Source organism: Suncus etruscus, chromosome 11 (genome assembly GCF_024139225.1).
Source record: "Suncus etruscus isolate mSunEtr1 chromosome 11, mSunEtr1.pri.cur, whole genome shotgun sequence".
Classification (NCBI taxonomy): Eukaryota; Metazoa; Chordata; class Mammalia; order Eulipotyphla; family Soricidae; genus Suncus; species Suncus etruscus.
The window spans coordinates 49,882,110-49,904,259 of record NC_064858.1 but is presented as its reverse complement, the minus strand read 5'-3'; the positions used below and the strand labels follow the sequence as shown (position 1 = coordinate 49,904,259).

Below are 22,150 nucleotides of genomic sequence, written 5' to 3'. Positions count from 1 at the left end.
AGCTCAGGGGCCATATGGGATGCTGGGAATTGAACCAGAGTTTATACTGGTTTGGTCCTGTGCAAGGCAAACACCCTACTGCTATGCTATCTTTCCGGCCCCAAAGTACAATCATGCTTGTAATCATAGTGCTGAAATAAAGATTTTATATATTAAAAAAATACTGTAAAAAATTAAAAAAGAAAGAAGATAACCTATTTAAGATGACTAGAGAATTGTTATTCTCAAAACTTCTCAGAGGAGCCAGAGATAGCTTAGAGGGATAAGTGCCTGTGGGAGCCCCAGGTTCAACCCTGCATAATGCCACCAATCCCAGGACTGCTGAGAATAGACACCAGCCTCACCACCACCACCACCACCACCACCACCACAACAACAACAACAATTAAACTTAGGGATTACAATGACAATATATTCACATTATCTTTATTCTTTTTCATAGCTATGCTAGTCAGGGTACTTATCATTTTTAAAAAGTCAAAATTACTCTGTCCTTTTCACTTCAACTTCTTGGGGCTTTTTAGGCTGCAAAACAATAAAATTAACTTTAAAAAATATCTACAGCAGGGGTCTCAAACTCGCGGCCTGCGGGCCGTTTGCAGCCCTCCGTACAACATTTTGTGGCCTGCCCTAGAGGAATCTTTTTTTGTTTTGTTTTGTTTTAGTTGTTTGGGTCAAATCCCCCAATATTCAAGGCTTACTACTGACTTTGCACGCAACGATCACCCTGACTTTGCCTCCTGTGGCCCCCAGGTAAATTGAGTTTGAGACCCCTGACGAAATCTGGCTCTGATGAAAAGAACGGACAAGGACTGGGAATTAGGTGGGGAGCCTTACTCTTACCTCCTGAAATTCTTCTACTCCATCATCTTTCAGTGCACACCTGATCCTTAAACTCAAAGGTTTTTATTTATTTTATTTTAATTTTTTTTTTTTTGGCTTTTGAGGCCACACCCGCTGGCACTCAGGGGTTCTCCTGGCTCTGTGCTCAAAAATTGCTCCTGACAGGCTCATGGGACCATATGGGATGCCAGGAATCAAATTGGGTCTGTCCCGTGTCAGCCATGTGCAAGACAAATGCCTTACTGCTGTGCTATTTCTCCGGCCCAGAACTCAAAGGTTTTAAACTAACATTTTAATGTTAGTTTGGGCGTGGGTGTTTGGAGATACGAGCTTTGGTGCTATATTTGAAGAGTGCTCAGGGCACGGATTCCAGCAGTGACCAGAAGACCATGTGGTGCAGGAGACATACCTGGCCTCCTGCATGCAAAGCATGTGTTCAGTCCTTGAAGCTCGCTCTCCAGTCTGGTTCCACAGTTGAATACCATTGTTCTAGAACAGTGTTCTTCATGGTCACACCTGGAGTGGCACTTGTCTGCATATCAGCCCAACAACTGGAGCTGGCCATTTGTTTCCAATCTTTCTACACCAGCAGACCAGTACCCTTCCACAGAGCTGCGGTGAAAGTCCAATGTTCTAGACCTACCAATAAAGTCTGAGTCACTAATTCTGCATTTTATATCTGTCATAGTGGAGCAGAGGGGTTTCTGTCTTCTGGACAGGATCTATTACTGGTAAGGTCATGAAAGAGGACGACACAACAGAACCTGAAATATATTGCACTAACTTAGTAGTGAGCTGTGAATGGTAAGGATAGAGATTGCAGGCTAAAAAGTTGACGAGTTACTAAAAGCAGATGGCAAGATTGGATGGATTTTTTTTTAAATTATTGTACTGTTACATTTGTAACATAGTGCTCAATAAGATTACAGCTCTGCAGAAGAAGTCTCTATCTGTGGTGGGAGATTCAAACTGTCAGGGCACAGTCACTCATTGTTGGACGTGTCAAAAGGTAGGAAGTGAAAAGGTGGTCTGTGGTCATTGACAATAAACATTCCAAAGTACCAGGTACTAATATCTAAAAAGGGGTACTTCCTTCCCATGCACATCTCCTCTTGTAGATGATTGAGGTTGTTGCTGTTAAGATTAATGAGAAATATGACTCAAATATGAGGGGGGTTCTGGTCCCCAAATAAAATAAACATATATAGGGTCCATACTGGCAGTGATGGGAGTGGGAGTGGGGTATGTGGAGCTAGAGATTAAGCTCAGGCCCTTGTCCATGCAAGGCAGGAAGACCTCTACAACCTAAGCAGCCCAACAATCAAATCAGTTCAAGATGGATGGCAAACTGAAATACAAAAGAAAAACAAAAGCATTTGAGAAAATAGTTTTGAATTCTGCAGGCAAATCAATCAATCAATCAATCTATCTATCCATCTATCTATCATCTATCTATCCTATCTATCTTTCTTTCTATTGTTTTGCTATTGTTTTGTGATGTTTTGGGGCCGTACCTAATAGTGCTCTACATTCAGAAATCACTCTTGGCAGTGCTTGAAGGATCATATGGAGTACTGGGGATTGAATATGCATTAATTTGTACACAGCAAGCACCCTACACATACTATTGCTCCAGCCTACAATCTTTCTATAAAAACATTAACAATAGGGACCAGAGAGATAGCATGGAGGTAAGGCGTTTGCCTTTCATGCAGAAGGTCATTGGTATTCCATATGATCCCCCATGCCTGCCAGGAGCAATTTCTGAGCATAGAGCCAGGAGTAACCCCTGAGCACTGCCTGTTGTGACCCAAAAACCAAACCCCCCCCCAAAACAAAACAAAAAAAAAAACCAACAACCCACCCCCCCCAAAAAAAAACAACATTAACAATACAAGAAAAATATTCAACAAAGAGAGCATTTTGGGGGGTGGGGGCACACCCAGTGCCTAGGGGTTAGTTACTCCTGCCTCGGAGCTCAAAAATGACTATTGGCAGACTTGGTGAACCATATGGGATGCTGGGGATTGAACCCTGGTCAGACACGTGCAAAACAAAACAGCCTACCTCCTGTACTATTGCTCCAGCCCCTAAAGTAAACATTTGTTTTCAGTTTAGAGCTTTCTGACTCTAGTGGGTATATGTCCTCTTAAATCTAAAACAGATTGAACATACTGTTAAGTAAAAAATGCTGTTTGGAAACTACACATCATATGGTTACATGGTTAAGTTGAGCCATGTAAAGTTGGATTTATGTAAACAATCCCTTCAAAAACTCAATAGAAAATGTTCAATAAAATATGTGACTTGGCTTCATAAAAGTAGATATATACACTTCAACCATAAACACATGAATGCCTAATCAGGGCAGTGCAAACAAAGCCTAGAGGAGATACCATAAGCACCTACCAGCAGAGTAAATAGTAACTAATAGAAACTAACAAGTAAGGAGTTGGAGAAATAGCACAGTGGGTAGGGAGTTTGCCTTGCACACAGTTGACCTGGGTTTGACTCCAGGCAACTCATATGGTACTGAGCACCACCAGGAGTAATTACTAAATGAAGAGCCAGGAGTAACTCCTAAATACTTTTGGATGTGGCTCCAAAGTAAAAAACAAAACAAAACAAAAAAACAAAACTCAAACAAAAAAGAAATTAGCAAGTGTTGGTAAGAATGCTGTAACAGGGCAGGGCCGGGAGAGATAGCACAGCAGTGTTTGCCTTGCAAGCAGCCGATCCAGAACCAAAGGTGGTTGGTTCGAATCCCGGTGTTCCATATGTTCCCTGTGCCTGCCGGGAGCTATTTCTGAGCAGATAGCCAGGAGTAATCCTTGAGCACCGCTGGGTGTGGCCCAAAAAAAAAAAAAAAGAATGCTCCATTACTGAGCCACTGATATACTAATCATAATAGTATATAAGTGCCACCAAGGGGGGACAGAGCGATAGCACAGTGGGTAGGGCATTTGTCTTGCACATGGCTGGCCAGAGATCAATCCCTGGTATCCCAGATGGTCCCCTAAGTCTGCTAGGAGTGATTTCTGAGAGCAGAGTCAGAAGTAACCGCAGAGCACCACCAGTTGTGACCCAGAAACCACACATATAAGAAAAGATGCCACCAAGTGAGCATGAGGTTTGGCAATGTCTATACTTAGGGAACACCATTTCCTATAACTTACCAACTTCACTCCTATGTTTATATCCAACAGAAAAGCAGTGAACAAAATATACTTACAAAAAGGATCATACGATTACTGTTTACAATAATCCCAAGGTGGAAAGCAAATAAAACATCATCAGGATGGGATGTTCATATGTCAATGAATATAGAGAAATAAAAAACGTTCACATGAAAATAACAATGAATGAAGGTAAGGCGTTTGCCTTTCAAGCAAAAGAACGGTGGTTCAAATCCTGGCATCCCATATGGTCCCCCGTTCCTGCCAGTAACGATTTCTGAGCATAGAGCCAGGAGTAACCCCTGAGCACCGCTGGGTGTGGCCCAAAGACCAAAAAAAAAAAAAAAAAAAAAAGAAGATAACAATGAATAAAACAAATCCACTCTCTCTCCCTCCCTCTCCCTTACTCCTTTCTCTCTCCTTTCCTGCTTTCCCTCTCCCCCTTTCTTCTCCCTCTCCTTTCTCCCTCTCTCTCTCCTTCCTCTAACTCCTTTCTCCTTTCCCTCTCCTTCCCCTTCTCCCTCTCTCTCTTCCTCCCTCTCCTTCCCCTTCTCCCTCTCTCTCTTCCTCCCTCTCCTTTCTTTCTCCCTCTCTCTTCCTCTCACCCCTTTCTCTCTCCCTCTTTCTCTCCCTATCTCTCCCCTCTCTCCCTAAAAAGAAAAAAAATAAAAGAGAGAAAAAGAAACAAATCCAGATAGCAAGATCAAGGAGTGTATGCTAAGAAAAGCCAAAGTAGGGGCCAGAGAGATAGCACAGTGGTAAGGCATTTGCCTTGCATGCGGCCGACCCGGGACAGACCCAGTTCGATTCCTGGCATCCCATATGGTCCCTTGAACTTGCCAGGAGTGATTTCTGAGTGTAGAGCCAGGAGTAGCCCCTGAGCATCGCCGTGTGTGGCCCAAATCAATCAATCAATCAATCAATAAACTGCTAAAAAAGGGAATGCCTGTTTATCTGGCATGCACCTCATACAGTCCCCTGATAATCACCAGAAATAATCCATGAGCACAGAACCAGGAGTAAGCCCTGAGCACTGTTGGGTGTAGGCACCCCCAAAAAAGACAAAGATAATATAGAAATATACAAAAGTAATATAGGAAAGAACTCACACAGAATAATTTTCATAAAGTAAGTATCTAAGAGAAAGGGTAAACGATACTATAATAAATGCCCAAGGATTGAGGAAATCCCTCAGATGTAAAGCATTTATTTACATTACAAGTTTGAGGACCTGGGTTGGATCCTCAGCACCATAATAAAATAAGTCCCTAATCAAAGATATAAAAAATGCCTCTAAGATTGGGCCGGAGTGATAGGGCACTTGTTTGCCTTGCACACGGATGGACACGGTTTCGATCCCTGGCATTCCATATGGTTTCTCGAGCCAGGAGCGATTTCTGAGTGCAGCCAGGTGTGACTCGAAAAGCAAAAAACAAAAACAAAATGCCTCCAAGAGAAGGAAAAAAATATTGTGTAAATTAAAGCAATGGAATGCAAATTTTTCCTATAAAGGTAAGAATGATTAAGGGAAATCTTTGAGCATCAAACTAAGGCCTTGTACAAACCCGCCAAGTCACTGAGCCCATCCGTGCCCCAAACAAGTGCTTTTATTCCTGTTCAAGTTTTTCAAGAAAACTTGGAGAGTGAAGTTGAGTTCAATGTTCTACTTGGTTTTATGAAATGATTCCTGAATTGGCCATATCCTCTTAAGCATGGAGAGAGATATTATTGCATGTAGTTAAAAAAAAAAAAAAGGAAGGTTGTTATTAAATCAGACACATGGAAAAAGAATAATTTGCAGAAAGATACTGTTCCTTAGAGAAAGGGTGACTTAGATAGATTAAGTCATCCACCTCCAGGTCAGGAAATTTCACTCTGATTGGTTAAAAATTCCATTTGGAGGGCCAAAGTGATAGTATAGCAAGTAGAGTGCTTGCCTTGCATATGGTTGACCTGGGTTCAATCCTTGGGACATCATTATGGTCACCTGAGTCCATCAGAAATGATCCAAGTGCAGAGCCAGGAGTAGGTCCTGAGCACTGGAAGATGTGGCCCCAAACAAAGCAAAACTAAAATTCCGTTTTGGGGAAGGAAACCACAATAGTTACAAATAGGTTAGATACTAAATGTTCCTAGAACTTGGCATTTTGGGCTTTAAAAAAATGCCTATAGATATCTTTCAGAATGTCTGAGGCCCCGGGGTCACTCTGAGTGACTCTTGGCCTGGTCCAGTGAGTGTATTTTCTATATTGCAAGGGCTGTCAGTGCTGGGGGGCTCTAGGGCCACTCTGGTGATATGGAGGGGACCATGTGGTGCCAGAAATGGAACTCTGCCTCCACATACAAGCCTCATTCATTTTTGGAACTGTCTCCCCAGGTCTCAGCTTCAGTCTTTTTTTTTTTTCCTTTGGTTTTTGGGTCACAGTCGGCAGTACCCAGGGGTTGCTCCTGGCTCAGCTCAGCAGGCTTGGGGGACCATATGGGATGCCGGGATTTGAACCACCATCCTTCCATGCAAGGTAAACACCCTCCCTCCATGCCTGGCCCCTCAGCTTTAGTCTTAAAGTTCATATACTCGACCCACTGGAACTTCTTGAAATTATTCAAGGTCGAGGGGAACCAAAGTAGTTAAAGACATAATATGTGAGTAGTCCTTACAGTATTTTGAAACAATTCCTCAACAATAGGAAAATAATTATATTGTCACACATACATAGAATGAGATAGTGAGAAAAATTTTAAAGAGCAGTGAATAGGAAAAAACTCATAGATGTAAATGAACATGTACAAGCTTTTTGTTAGGCATATCTTGCATTTAAAAACATCACACTTAAGCATTGAAGTGCACAAAGTCTAAGAACACAGACTGCAGAATGTTAATAACAGCCATCTTTGGGTGCTCAAATAATAGATACTTTTAATCTTATGGTTTATTTCCCTACCAAAAAATGTTCTTAGAACATGTATTACTATTCAGAAATCTAAGAAAATGTGGTTAAAAGAAGTCCTCCCGAGTTTCTCTTGCTCCAGGAATCTAAGTAACCCTGTTTTTTGCACCAGCTTCAGCTCCGGAAATCTATCTCCTTGATTTTACCTTGTGTCTATACAATTATTTCATTATTCTCTCTTTTCCAAAATACAGGTGCTTGTTTTCCCCAGTGAGCTGGCCAATTGCTTCCTTTTAGTGTAAAGCCACACTGTCTTCCAAGAAAGACATCAAAGCGCTTTATAAAACCACCTTCTACACTCCTGTCTGAAAAATTGACTCCAGATGGATTAAGATACCTCAACCCTGGCAGACTCCGTTCTCGGTCCCTAAAATGCACTTGCTTCTTTCCATCCTCCTATTCCTCCCAGATCATTTCTGCTGCCTTTCAGAGGCCACAAATAAAGACGGGTGTTCGCAAGTTAATCTCCAGCGGCAATGCGAGTACGTCTGGCAATGTATTTTCCAACATTTTCCCACTCCGTATCGTTCGCGCCCCAAACTCTTAATTAATGCATGCTACGGACCATGTCCTTTGTCGCTTTTCAATATTTCTTAAAAACCATAAAGCCTACGCTGCATAAATGCAATACCTAACCACGTGGGTGAGCGTTCTGGTGTGTTTCTTAAAGAGAATTGGCAACAAAAACATTAGCATTTTTCTTTTTTCCTCTTCCCCATTCAAGATGGCAGAGAACGTCTTAAAACAGTCCCCCACAAAAGCCCCCCGCGCCTCCAGAGATTTTGGGGGCCGGCGACGTTAAACTAACAGCCAAGGTCAAAAGATGACAGACACCTAGGTGCGGAGACGGCCGAACCACACCCATTGGGAGGATGCGTTGGAAAAAGGGGACCTGCGGGGTTCATTCCTTTTGCAAAGACCACGCCTCGGCCATCAACCACCTAGGGGCACCTTTGGACTCCCCAAACTCCAGCTCGGGAAAGGGGGCGGCGAAGTTCCCTCAGGGAGCCACAGAGAACGCATCATAGAACCCCGCCCCAGACCGATGCCGCGCACCCCGAACCCCGAACCCCGCCCCGGCGGCTGAGCCCACCCGCTGGAGCTTCCGAGCCCCCCAAAGGGCCAAGGCTGGCGATCCCGGGCGGGCCCCAAGCAGAGGCGGAGGCAGAGCACCTGTCAGACGGCGACAGAGCACCGGCTAGGCCCAGACACCGGCGGGCGCGTCCGTCCGATCCCACCCACTCCCCATCCCTCACTCTCCAAGCCTCTTCATCCGGGCCCCGCCGTTCCCCATCGCTACCTCAAAAACTACTTCTTCATCAAAGTCGGGTGTCATGCTTCTCCGACATGATACCCGCGTCGGCACTATGGGAAATGAAGGCCGACGAGCACCCTCGCGGCGGCACCTCGGAGGCCGCTTCAGTTTGCTGTGTCTAGAAACTACAATTCCCGGCATGCCTCGGAGGGGACCACGCCCACCCTTCCCAGTTTCTGGCAAGCTCATTGGAGCAGGGCACGCGTGTCACGTGCTGACTTTCGAGATCTCTGATTGGAGAAGGCGGGAGCTTTTGGTGCGCCTTTGACGGCGACAATAGGCAGGGGGCGCCGGCGGCTCTGATTTGCATTATTTATTTATTTCCTTTCTTGTACGAGGGCGGGGGTGGGGGGGAGCTCCGCGGGAAGGGAAGGGAAAGGCACGCGCCTGCGGAAGCTGCGGCGGCGAGCACCGCGCGTGCGCGCGCCTCGGCCGTCAGTCCGGCTCCGCGCTCAGCTGGGCGGCGCTCGCGCCCGGGAGCGCCGCCGCCGGGTCTCCTCTTTTGGAGCGGAGCCCGCCGCATCCCTCCTTTGTGCGGGGCGGCTGTGTGGGACGGGAATGCGGGAGTTGCGGTGTTTTTTTTTTTATTTCCCCTCTCCTTTCTCCTCTCGGCGGAGCGTGGACTGAAATGAAAGCCTGACTGGGACCGACTGAGGGGGAGCCGGGGAAATCATGACTTCTGCCGCTGGTAAGTGCGGGCGCTCCGACTGCGGGCGGCTGCAAAGTTTGGGGCGAGCGCGGCTCCCCCCAGACACACACATACCCGAGCTAATGCGACTTTCTCTCTCTCTCTCCTGATCCTGGGATTTGGGGGTTGCATGCCCACCTCTCAGCAAGTGGCTGCCGGGTTCTCTCTCTCCCTCTTCCCCTCTCCCGTCCCTGCTCTTCCCGCCTGCTGGAGCTCTTTGGAAGTGAAGCTCCTGGGCTCTCTTCTCGACCCTTTGCCAGAGGGGTGTTTGGGGCCCCGGGCCCCGCGCCAGGTGATAGGCTGGGCTTGCCATTGCTAGGCGAGTGAGGTCGCTGAGATTGATTTATTCCATTAATAATGGTATTTTTTAGGAAACAGGACTCTGAGACTCCACAGGGCAACTTTAAACCTCGTACCCGCTGGAAACCCTGGCCCCTGGTTCTATGAGATTTTAGACCTTGTCTGAAATTCTGTCCTGGTGGCTTTTCTCTGTTTTGTTACCTGCCAAACAGAGTGGGATTGAGCCTGGCTTACTTTTCTTCGGGGGTGGGCTCAAGTTCACCCATTTAAGAAAAAATGAGTCTCTTCTTCCCCTAGTGCAATGTTTCTCAATGATTTTCTGGCATGCCCTCCCAGGAAGAAGAAAGCATTTTTCTCGCCCCCCACCCCCGCGCGACTGTAAATAGTATCTTTATTAAAAAAAACTTTAACCTGCAGAGCAAAAATATGTAAAATAATTTGAGCTGATTTTTTTAATCAGGGATGATGTCTGGATTAATGACTACAATGAGCACGTTTTGCAACGCAGAGCTTTTCGAAGCGGGTTTGAAGCAGGACGCAGCAACTCTCAGCTCCAGAGACGGACAGAGACATAAACACGGGGCTTAGCTTGTTATGACAGTGTTTGCCGAGGTCAAACGCGCCCCCCTTGGAGGGGGCCCCACTATTTGAGAAACACTGCCCTCGTGTAAACATAGCTTCGTAGGTCCCCCCTCCTCCTATTTTTTCTTTTATTTTTTTTCACCCGCTGTCTGCCTCTCATAATACTGCCCCTTCTACCAAATACCACACAAAGCACGTCTTTACCTTTGTCTGGAATTTGGATCGATTTTGGACATTGTATTTCTAAACGTTCTAAGGACCAGTTATTTTGATTTTCCTAGAGAATGGGGAAAGCGAGGTTGAATCTCCTTGATACAATATAGGCTAGTTTTTTTGAACTTGGATATAGTTAAAAAGTAGCTATTTCTTTTTAAATCCAGTTTTTCCTCGAGAAGTAACAAGTTCTCTTAGCAATTTTGTATATAAAAAGAGTGTGGAACTTTCTCCTAAAGTTACTTCTAGAAGAGGCACTTAAGTGTTTGATTAAAGTTTCTTTGCTTTCCTTGGCATTTGTTGGGAATTCCTGCAATTTAAAACTGTCAAACTCCAAATGTTCGGATTGGTGTTTTTTCTTTTTTTTCTTTTTTTTTTTTGGATCACACCGGGCAGCGCTCAGGGGTTACTCCTGGCTCTAGGCTCAGAAATCGCCCCTCGCAGGCACACGGAATATGGGATGCCGGGATTCGAACCACCGTTGTTCTGCTTGAAAGGCAAACGCCTTACCTCCATGCTCTCTCTCCGGCCCCAAGGACTGGTGTATTTTCTGAAGCCTGGATATATTGGAGTGTTAGTTGCTAGTTTTAATTAGATTACAAGTCAAGTTATTAGCCAATAGAAAATAAAGGAAGGAATGAACTATTCCCATAGTATATCTGAGGAGGCTCTTATGGATTTCTCCCTCTTGCTGTAATATATGTACGTAGGAAATATGTCATTATACCTGGTGAAAATTATGTTGTTTTAAATCACTTTTTCCTCCAAAGGGAGACTCCTTACTTGAGATGAATTCTTTTCATATTCAATTGTTGTGCCTTGCCTTTATTCAGGTTTTTCTTTACTAACAAAGCAAGCTAATTAAAGTTATTGCAATGCTAAAATCTTAGCCATTTTTTTTTAGCTCTTCACCTTTTGGAGTATCAACTATATTTAAAATATTTCTACATTATATGGATCAGTTTTCATTTTCATTCCTAATAATGTAGAATGAACATATATAGAAACATTTAATTTGGTGTTTAAATATTTGAACCTTAACTAGGATTTAGTCTGGAACTGTATGATTTTTTTTCATGAGTTATTCTAGAGTAATGCAAGCTATTTTTATATTTTATCAACTTAACAATTAAAGAAATCCACAGACATTTTTGTGGTGTTCAAAAGAGGACACTTCCTGTGTTTAGCTGAGTTAGTTGGTTTTTAGCATATTTGCTGAGACACATTAACTGCTTTTTTGTTCATCCATCTATTAAGGGTTTTTTTTTTTTTTTTTTGGTGTTCTGTTTGCTTTTTGTTTTTTGGGGAGACCACTCATAATAATACTCCAGATTACAGGGCTTAATTCTGTCTCTGCATTCAGGGATTACTCCTAGCAGTGCTCGGGGAACATCTGAGAAGCTGGGGATCAAACCCAGAGCAGCTTTGTGCAAGGCAAGCAACCTACCTATTTGCTTCAGTCCCAAGATTTATTATAATGCCTAGTCATGTCTAAATGGACATAGGAATAAGAACTAAGGTCTCCTTTTATCCCATTTTTTAAAAATGATATATCCATTCTGACAAGCTCTTTAAAATGCTTGTTGGACGAGTACTCGGTTTCATTAGAACTTTCAGAAAATCATTTGCAACCAGAAGAGAGATGCTTGTTTTTATTGAAAGAAAGCAAGTTTGCATGAACTACAGCCTGTTATATGAAAATGATGATGAGTATGTTTGTAATGGTAAAAACGGTCCTGGCTCTTTACTTTCTTACCTTATTTTTCCCTAGAGTCAAACAGCTGTGTAAATAAAAGATTTGCTGCTTTGCCCTAAATGGGTCTCACTGTTGATACAGTATTAAAATCCAAAGGTGCTGGATCCATTTCCAAACATCATGCACTTATTTCAAACGTTTGACTTTGGAGCAGACCATAATATAAGGTCTTGTTATTTTTGAATTTGTGTTTCTTTCAAAATAGAAGCGAGTGGGAAAGATTTCAGATATTATTATGCTAGTGATCAGGAGCACTTGTTCCTAATAATGATAAAAGATTTATGGAACCAGAAAGGGTGCAAAGATTAAGGAATTTGCCTACCATGCAATTATCTCTGAGAAGCTGGTTTGATCCCTCACGCTGTCAATGGTTTTCTCAGCACTGCACTGTGTGGTCCCTGAACACAGCCCCTCCCCCAAAAAGGATTTTTTTTAGGCGGAGTCATACTCGGCAGTGCTCTGGGGTTACTCCTGGCTCTAGGCTCAGAAATCGCTCCTGGCAGGCTCAGGGGACCATATGGGATGCTGGAATTTGAACCATCGTCCTTGGGGATGCAAGGCAAATGCCCTACCTCCATGCTATCTCTCCGGCCCCTCCAAAAAGATCTCTAATATAATGCTCTTGTAGTTGATTATTATTAACATTCCAAAATAGTATTCTACTCTAAAATTGATATTGAGGGTGTATATAGATAAGATGGGGCGAGTTAAAGTGATGAGGTTAAAGTATAGAGATAGTTAAGGTTAGTTAAGATAGATAGTGTTTGTCAAGGTTAAGGTTAGTTATGATTAGTTCAGATAGTAAGGTTATTTAACATAAGGTCAGTTATGATTAATTAAAATAGTTAAGGTTAGTTAGTTTAGATAAAGTTATTATGATTAATCCAGATAATTACAACAAAAAGGTTAGTTAAGATACAGAGATAGTTAAGATGCTTGGCTGCATCTTGTCTACCTTGGGTTTTTTTTTTGTTTTTTGTTTTTTTTTTTGGGTCATACCCGGCATGGATCAGGGGTTACTCCTGGCTCTATGTTCAGAAATCGCTCCTGGCAGGCTCGGGGGACCATGTGGGATGCTGGGATTTGAACCAATGACCTTCTGCATGAAAGGCAAACGCCTTACCCTCCATGCTATCTTTCCGGCCCCGTCTACCTTGGTTTTAATCCCTGGCAGACCTATTGTTCTTCAAGAAACACCAGAGGTCACTCCTGAGCATTGAACACTGGTAGGTGTGGCCCCCAAACCAAAATAAAGAAGTAATAAAATGAATAGCAAAGGCTGGGGGTATAGTTCACTTTAGGGTCTTGCCTTGCCTGTGTAGCGCCCTGGGTTTGATCCCAGGCACAGGGAGGGATGCGTGAGATTGATATTGAGACCTGTTATGTGACTCCTGATGGATGGCGTGTCTAAAGCCCTAGGTTCAAATCCTTGAACAAAAAAGGAATGAAGGAAGGGAAGGATAAAAGGAAGGAAGGAGGGTTTTTGCCTTACATTTGCCTTACATGCAGAAGGACAGTGGTTTGAATCCTGGCATCCCATATGGTCCCCCGAGCCTGCCAGGAGTGATTTCTGACTGTAGAGCCTGGAGTAACCCCTGAGCACTGCCAGGTTTGACTCCCTTCCAAAAACAAATAAAAGAAGGGAAGGAAAAAAATGATTATCATTGGGCTACTTCATTATAGGGCTGGATTTGATGCTTTTAAATGAAATTTTCTTTTTCTGAGACATATGTTTATGGCAACTCTAGCTATTTCTAGGACCAATTTTCATTACTGGGGATACAGAATATGAGACAAGACCTTGCCTTATGGTAATGAGGCCAGACAAAAGTGAATGGAATCAAATTTCAGAGGGCGGAGGGGTTGGAGCTCCTTTGAGGGCTCCTGAAGCAAGTGTAGTCTTGGAAGTTGAATCTCAGACTCATAGACTCTAGTCATCTCTTCATCCTCATATTGATGAGTAAGGAAACTGAGTCAGCCTCTCAGCACAAGAACCTTCAGGTTATCGGTTCACCAAGTTATGCTGTTTGCTTCCTTCAATTCACAGCTGGCTAATTATGGTCAGACTACGGTCAAGGTTACTTATTCCAACTCATACATACCTCCTCAATTTAATTTTGAGGACACTAGAGAATAGGGATTTCTCTTTCTTGGAAGCAGACACGCATAAAACATTTAATGGCTAGAATTAGTACAGAAGATTAAAAAGTAATTTAATTAGGAAGCACAAATGAATTGATTAAATGACCCTGAAGCTTCCGGGAAGTATAAAAATCACAGAAAGTGAAAACTTAATTTGATGAGATTTGTTTTTAAATTGTGGTCAACTACACCCTCCCTCTCTCTAACATCTTCACCATTTTTACATGTATAGTTTAGATGTGTATTGACTGACATCCAGAATTCTTTGATCTTATAAAACTGTATATTGTAATACTTAAAAAAAATCTTAGCTGTGTAGGCTGTTGTTGAAATGGTTATTAAAATAAAATTGATATGACAATCTGTCAGTTTTCATTATCTTGAGTAAGATGAGTAGTTGGAAAGCTGCCTAGGGTATTCATGCTTTCTCATGACATGATTTGATTATTCAGTTTAATTTTATGGACTCATGCTAAGTCTTAGGTTTTGAAGGACTTTACCTTTTTTTTTTTCTATTTAAACAAGTTAAGCTAATAACATGTTTATTAAGTAACTAACTGAAATTGTATAGCTTGAGAAAATTTGTATTGCTATTTTGAATATATATTACCTTTATAATAATGTTATACTGAGAAATTGAGTGAAAAGGCATATGATCTTGGTTGGCTATATAGAACTAAAGGGGCCAAAACAATAATACAGTGCTAGGGCATTTGCCTTGTGTGTGACTGACCCAGGTTCGATCCCCTGCATTCCATATGTTCTTCAAGTATTGCCAGGATTGCAAAGCCAGAAGTAACCTCTGAGCACCATGGTATGACCAAACAAACAAACAAAAAATAGAATTAAGGAACTGGAAGATTCTTCCTTAATCTGAAAGGAAGTAGAGAGCCCTACTCTTTTGTTTTTGTTAACTCAATTCCTTATATCTTCCCAAATGTTGCGACTAAAATCCATGTTGAAAAGAAAGTCACCAGATAAAGTATGATAGCCACTTTGTGTTAAAAAATTTAAACAATGTCCAGAATACATTTGTGTTTGTCTATATACAATTTCTATATTTTAATAAGTTACATTTTTAAAACATTAGATTAAATGGGAACAAATTAAAGTGTAACATAAACTTCTTTGTTTGTTCACACCTAGTGGTACCCAGGGCTCACACCTGGAGGGACCAGGGAACCATATGGGTGCCAGAGATCATACTGGGATAGTTGCATGCAAGGCGAATGAATACCTTTCTGCTGTACTATTGCTCAGCCTCCAAACTTTTTTTTTTTTTAATTTCCTTGGGAAAATATATCTGAGTGATAAGTGATACAAAAGGAGGAAAAACTTAAAGTAAGTTAAAAAACTTAAAACATTTGTAAAATGGATAGTTTAGACATATGTATATTTGTTTGTTTTTGGTTTTTGGGCCATACCTGGCAGTGTTCAGGAGTTACTCCTGGCTCTGTGCTCAGAAATGGTTCCTGGCAGGCTTGGGGAACCATATAGGATGCCATGGATGGAACCAGATCCATCCCTGGTCAGCTGCATGCAAGGCAAACACCCTACCACTGTGCTCTCACTCTAGCCCCACCTATGTATTCTTTTTCTTTTTCTTTTCTTTTTGTTTTTGGGTCACACCCAGTGGTGCTCAGGGTTACTCCTGGCTCTGAGCTCAGAAATTGCTCCTGGCAGACTCGGGGGAGCATATGGGATGCCGGGTTTCGAACCACCATCCATCCTGGATCAGCTGTTTGCAAGGCAAATGCCCTACCACTGTGCTATCTCATTGGCCCCTTCTTTTTTTTTATTGTTTGTTTGGAGGGATCACATGGTGGTGCTGAGGGGTTACTCCTGGCTCTGCACTCAGGAAGTATTCCTAGTCGTGCTTAGAGAACCATAGAGGGATGCTGGGGGTTGAACCTGGGTCAGCCACGTGCAAGGCAGATGCCCTACCCACTGTGCTATTGCTCTGGCCCTTGTTTTCCTTTTATGGTTATTTTGTGTGAATCTTTCTTAGGCAACCAGCCATCAAACCTAGCAGAGTATAATTGATGTTTTAAGACAGTGCCCAGGAGAAACTGCTACAAAAGAGATTGTGGCCATCTTTGAACTATTTAGGCAATGTGCTTATTAACGAAGGACATGCAGCATGTGTAGCAAGTCCATCTGTGTAACTTAAATAAATACAGATATCCAGGCTTTATCCCTTGGTTCATAATTGGCAGGATTTGGGATAGGGTCTAGTCATTTAACTCTTTTGGAAGGAAAGGGAAAAAGGGACTACTCCCAAATGATACACTGGAGACCCCTGAACACTTGGACAACCAGACCAGTCTTCAGTATGAGGGTCTGAGGGTGCAGCTCAGTAAGGACCCAGGGTGCAGCTCTGTGAGGGCCCGAGGCTGCTGTGCTGAGACAGCCCTGTGGGTTGCACCAGGCAGTGCATTGGGGCCTTCAGAGCTGCACGAAGCAATACTTAGGGCACCAGGTAGTGCGAGATAAAACCAGGGTTCAATACATGCAAAGCATGTGCCTTAATTTTTCTACTTTCTCACCATCCCTCTTGTAACTTTTCAAAAGTAAAGCCACATATATAAAGTATCATCATCCTAATTCCCCCCATCACTGAACCTAGGTAGATAAATGCCAAGTTTATACTGACCCCCAAATAATACAGAATTCCTTTTTAGTGGTTAAGTATAGAAAAGTTCTGTATTCTTTTTAAAACGTGTTTTTGTGGTTCTAATGAGGTAGATGAATTCTTAATAAAAGGCATTTATACAATCTACTATCATTACTGAGATAGAAGAATCAGTGATCGATCACACGAGAAACTTAAAAAGTTGCGTTTATGTTATGCAAATTCAGATCTTAGCATTCAACATGTAAACAGAGGTCCTTTTCTCCTACTGATCAAATCTCAAAGAGAAGTTTCATTTAGTGTTGACTGAGGATTTGGTAACTTGTTCCAGCATTAGAGGAAATGAACTATAGGGTTGGGCTTTGACTCAGTGTCATAGCACAGGCCTGGCACACATGAGATCTGGATTTGATCACAGCACTAGAAAAGAAAGAAAAAACATTTACCATATACTCAAAGCTATGTATATTGGTACTGAAGGGCACTTAAAGGAATTTCTAATGGTAATACCTATAATATTGTGACATAAATTACCTAGTAAAATGCAAGTTGTTGTCATATTGTCAAAAGTTATCATGGGGCTAAAGATAGTACAGGGGTTAAGGTACTTGATTTGAGGGGCCGGAGAGATAGTTTGGAGGCAGGGCATTTGCCTCGCATGCAGAAGGACGGTGGTTCGAATCCCGGCATCCCAGATGGTCTCCTGAGCCTGCTAGGAGTGATTTCTGAGCATAGAACCAGGAGGAACCCCTGAGCGCTGTTGGGTGTGACCCCAAAACAAAACAAAAACAACAAAAGTCACAGGCTTGCTCAGAGCTTTGTTGAAAAGCTTTGGGGTGGAGAGATGGCATGGAGGTAAGGGGTTTGCCTTGCATGCAGAAGGACGATGGTTCGAATCTCGGCATCCCATATGGTCCCCTGAGCCTGCCAGGAGGAACCCCTGAGCGCTGCTGGGTGTGATCCAAAAACCAAAAACCAAAAAAGAAAAAAAAAGTACTTGATTTGCACACAGCCAGTTCTAGTTTAATTCTTGGTCCTCTGAACATCACTAGGAGTAACCCCTGAACACTGCTGGGATTTGCCCCCAAATTAACAGTGGTATTAAATCTAATCATTAATCATTTATCTTCCTGTTAGATTTTTTATTGTCATAAAATTATTATTTTTCCTTTTTCTTTTCTAGAAATTAAGAAGCCACCATTGGCCCCCAAGCCCAAGTTTGTGGTGGTAAAAAATAAACCAACGCCACCTCCTATTGCTCCTAAACCCGATGTTGTGGTTTCTTGTGTTCCACAGTCCACAAAGAAAACCAAACCAGCAATAGCTCCAAAGCCCAAAGTTCTGAAAAGCTCATCAGTTCGAGACATCAGGCAATCACCCACAAGGAAAATCACTGTGAACCTGGAAGAACATAAAGAGGAATTATCTGAAAGCACCGACAAGGCCAATTGCAAAAATGTAGGGCATCAGAGCAATGACTGTATTTCACCCGTGTGTTCCTACAGTGCTGAGTGTATTTATAAACTTGGAGACAGGGAGCATTTGTGTGTAAAACAACTAGTCCTAGAGCCACTGGAAATGTGGGAGAACTTAGAAAACAGTAAAACCGATGAGTCCTCTTCATCGATAAAAACTAGGAGTAAATGTAACTCTAATGGTGAGAAGGTCAAGAGCCAGAGTGGAGTAGTTCGGAAGGGAGGCATTCTAGAAGAGAAGCTGAAAGATGTGTTAACCCATCAATCCTCATCTTTGGTTTCCTCACAGAAGCACCAATCCCCAGACAAACTCCAAATGCAGGACAGGTGTCATCCTGACAAACTCAGAGTGGAATTGATTAATTTGTCACCTTCCCTCTCCAGCCTGGACAAAGTTCCTGATTATAACCTGCAAATTCCTCAGGATGAATTCCAAAACTTGGAAACATGTCACAAGGGCAATGAAAAAAGCAATACTTGTGTTCACCTGCCTGAACAAGGGGTTCTGGGAAATGGCAAGAGGAGCACTTGTTCATTGGCTGATGGAGTTAGTAAGCAATCAGAAGTCAATGACCTTGGTCCCTTAGAACTTCATTTAGAACCTTGTACCCCCAGATTTCCGACTCCCAAGCCTAGAAAAACACGGGCTGCTTGTCTAGTACGCCAGAAGTATGTTGATCTGCAAAATGAAAGTCTCGAAGAACCAGAGCATTTTGATAATAACCCTTTTGATCCTTCTGAGGAGAGTTTGAAACACCACAAAAGCAGTTTTCTGCATCAGAACGCACTATGTAAGAAGGAACAAGTGGACGAAGTGAAACCAGAAAGTGAAAGTGTGGACTCCAATTGTGACAGACAAAACGTGGTACATTCACAGAAATCTTCGTGTCCTGAAACACCTTCTCTTTCGGAAATGCGCCCCCCTGGAAATACAGAATCTCATTTGAGTTCTGACAGCAAGAAGGGAGATGATTCTAGTATGTTACTTGAGGTGGATAAAGGGACCAACTTTAAACGGTGCAGTGTTTTATCTATGAGTCTTCCTAAGCAACTTAAATTAAGTTGCAATGAATGCTTACCTACTGCCTGTAATCCAGGAGTGTCTAGCCCTCAAATACAAAAGAAATCTCAAATAAAAGATGAAAATTCCTCAAAAATTGTACCCAAAAAACCTCAAAGACACAGTTTGCCTTCTTCAGGGGTGCTTAAAAAGGCTGCTTCAGAGGAACTTGTAGAGAAAAGTTCTTATCCCTCAAATGAAGAAAAAACATCAGAGAAAAATCTAGAAAGAAATCACCTTCGGCGTTTGTATGCCCCAGGCCATGGTATGTCATCCTCCTTTGACATGCCTAAACGAACTTCAGAAAAGCCAGTGTGGAAATTACCTCATCCTATTTTACCCTTTTTAGGGAACCCAGAATCCTTAAAGTCTATGGCTATCTCCTCTGATAGTGTGCCTTCAGCTGCCTTGACCAAACCTCGAGCAAAATCCTTATCTGCAGTGGACTTAGAAAGGTGCACTAAGCCAAGCAAAGACACTCCGAAGAAAAACTCTTTGAAGAAGTTGCTCAATAAGAAACTGTCCATCTGCTTCTTGAAGAGCGATTTCCAGAAATTGTGGTCCAGAAACAGCCAGCCTGGAGATGCAACTGCAGGCAGCTTCTCAGGTGCAGAGAGGAAAGGTTCTGAGAGACACTGGCATAGTCTGCTAGCAGATGTAGAGAAGAGAAGTAAACCCACTAAAGCCCATTCTGCTGATAATTATAGCATGGTATCAAAGAAGAAGAGGAAAATGTCTCGGGTCCAGAGCAGTGCAGCCAACAGCCCCAGAGCAGAGTCTTTGGATGACCAATTGCTTTCCCAGGAGTCCTCATCCCAGGAGTCTTACAGGAGTGTTTTAAGCAGCTGTGCCCCTGAGTATGAAAATATCCGTCATTATGAGGAAATACCAGAGTACGAAAACTTGCCCTTTATTAAGTCTCTGGAGTTTGAGTGGCAGAATTCCAGTAGCATGGAGGATGCTGATGCAAACGTGTATGAGATAGAAGAGCCATATGAAGCTTTGGTGAGCCAGCTGCACCTTGGACCCAGACACCCACATTTCAGGTAACACTCAGGTGCCAGACATGCCTAGCACATTTTTACCCTCACCTCTGAAATTAACTTTCAGCTACAGCATAAGGCACACATGGAGGAAAATCAGTCATGGTTGGCTTCTTTGACCAGTTCATTCGGAGAATATAAACCTACTTGTAGTTACTACAATTTGAGCCTAGAAATAGTAGTAGTTGCAGATGCTACAAGTCAGATCTGATGGGATGGGATTGAAAAGAAAAATTTCCAGGGCCTTTAAAGTACCAATTCAGAAAGTCGAGGCATCTTGAGCAGGAAAAGGCCCAGAGCAGAAAGGTCTATTTGCTATATGTAAGAAATGGAAAACTATTTAATCTTTGCATTGGAATGTGGTGTCCTCATTAAGTGAAAATCTGAAAGCTGCAAAGGTTACTAGATTTTTTAGAATTCTTGTAATTGTTGAAGGTTCATTTGTGATGTTAGATGGGCATAGGGAAAATGCAAGAAATTCATAACTATTTTGCTTGCTGTGTCACTTTTGTACCTGTACCTTGTAGTCATGGTAACCTACATATGTCTGTATGGAATATAAAACTCATGTCATTCTTGGTGTACTTGTACAATCCTTGCTGGTCCATCCCAGCAGTTGTTGACTTCAAGAAGCTTCTCTGGTTGTAGGAATATTTTGCATCTTGTCCTGACTTCTCACTCTGTAATAATCTTTTCGTATGTACCATACCTGGTAGTTTTTAGTATTTACTCCTTGCTCTGCATTCAGGGATCACTTCTTTGGGCAAGGCCAAGGTTATTCAAGTTTGGATCAGTGCTGTACAAGGCAAATGCCCTCCCTAATGCTGTCTCTCTAGACAACCCCATCCCTGCTATTTTGAGGGGCGTTCCACATCTGGCGGTTGGGGTTAGTCCTGGCTCTGTACTTAGGAATCACTTCTGCAGCGTTCAGTTCAGGGGACTGTATGGGATGCTGGGGATTGAACCTGGATCGGCCACTTGCAATACAAGTGCCCTCCTGGCTGTACTATTTACTATTGCTCAATCTCCTGCTGTGTTATTCTTTTTTTTTTTTTGGTTTTTGATTTTTGGGTCACACCCAGCGGTGATCAGGGGTTAACTCCTGGCTGTCTGCTCAGAAATAGCTCCTGGCAGGCACGGGGGACCATGTGGAACACCGGGATTCGAACCAACCATCTTTGGTCCTGGATCAGCTGCTTGCAAGGCAAACGCCTGCTGTGCTATCTCTCCAGGCCCTGCTGTGTTATTCTTAACCTCTTTACCTAAATTTGTTTTATGTTGTAATTACATAGAGGGATGTTTGGTGTTCTCCATTCAATTTTAATCTATATAAAAACTACTAGGTGTATTTTTTGTCCTCCCTGAGCCCTTAAAAGACTTGTTTGACCAAATTTAGGTGTTTAGGTACTTTGAGACTGAAAAAGAGGCAAAGGAAGCAACTATTCTATCTTTTTACTTCTTTTATATTTAGTACAAAGGTCTATGTGCTTTGTCTGAGTACTTTGGTCTTAAAGTAGGACTTTTGCAAAAGCATTCACCTACATGTGAAGAATTCTGGGCTATTTTATCTTTCATATGTTTTCCTAGAATTTCGCTTACTCTAATGTATTCTTTTGCCTTTTAAGTAACCCCTGAGTACTGCTGGGTGTGGCCTGCAAAGAAAACAAAACAAAAAATCCGATGACTGATTGTTAGTATCCAAAGGTCCTCAAACTTTTTAAACAGGGGACCAGTTCACTGTCCCTCAGACCACTGGAGGGTCTGACTATAGTAAAAACAAAACTTATGAACGAATTCTTATGCACACTGCATATATCTTATTTTGCAATGAAGAAACAAAACAGATACAAATACAATATGTGGCCCGCGGGCCATAGTTTGAGGACCACTGATAGGCAAATCATCTACTTGAAAAATATTTTGTTTTGTTTGTTTGTATTTTGAGTTACAAACAGTGATATTTAGGGGTTATTTCTG

At 42.6% G+C, this 22,150-nt stretch overlaps 1 protein-coding gene across 1 annotated transcript in view; it reads left to right on the top strand.

Annotated features, from left to right (window-relative positions):
* The first annotated feature begins 8,754 nt into the window (after positions 1 to 8,754).
* Positions 8,755 to 22,150, top strand: part of FGD6 (FYVE, RhoGEF and PH domain containing 6) — a 134,518-nt gene continuing 121,122 nt past the window's right edge. The window contains exons 1-2 of the mRNA XM_049782863.1: positions 8,755 to 8,970; positions 17,779 to 20,176. Coding sequence (XP_049638820.1) covers positions 8,955 to 8,970; positions 17,779 to 20,176 — 2,414 coding nt within the window. The 5' untranslated portion in view covers positions 8,755 to 8,954. The remainder of the gene's footprint in view (positions 8,971 to 17,778; positions 20,177 to 22,150) is intronic.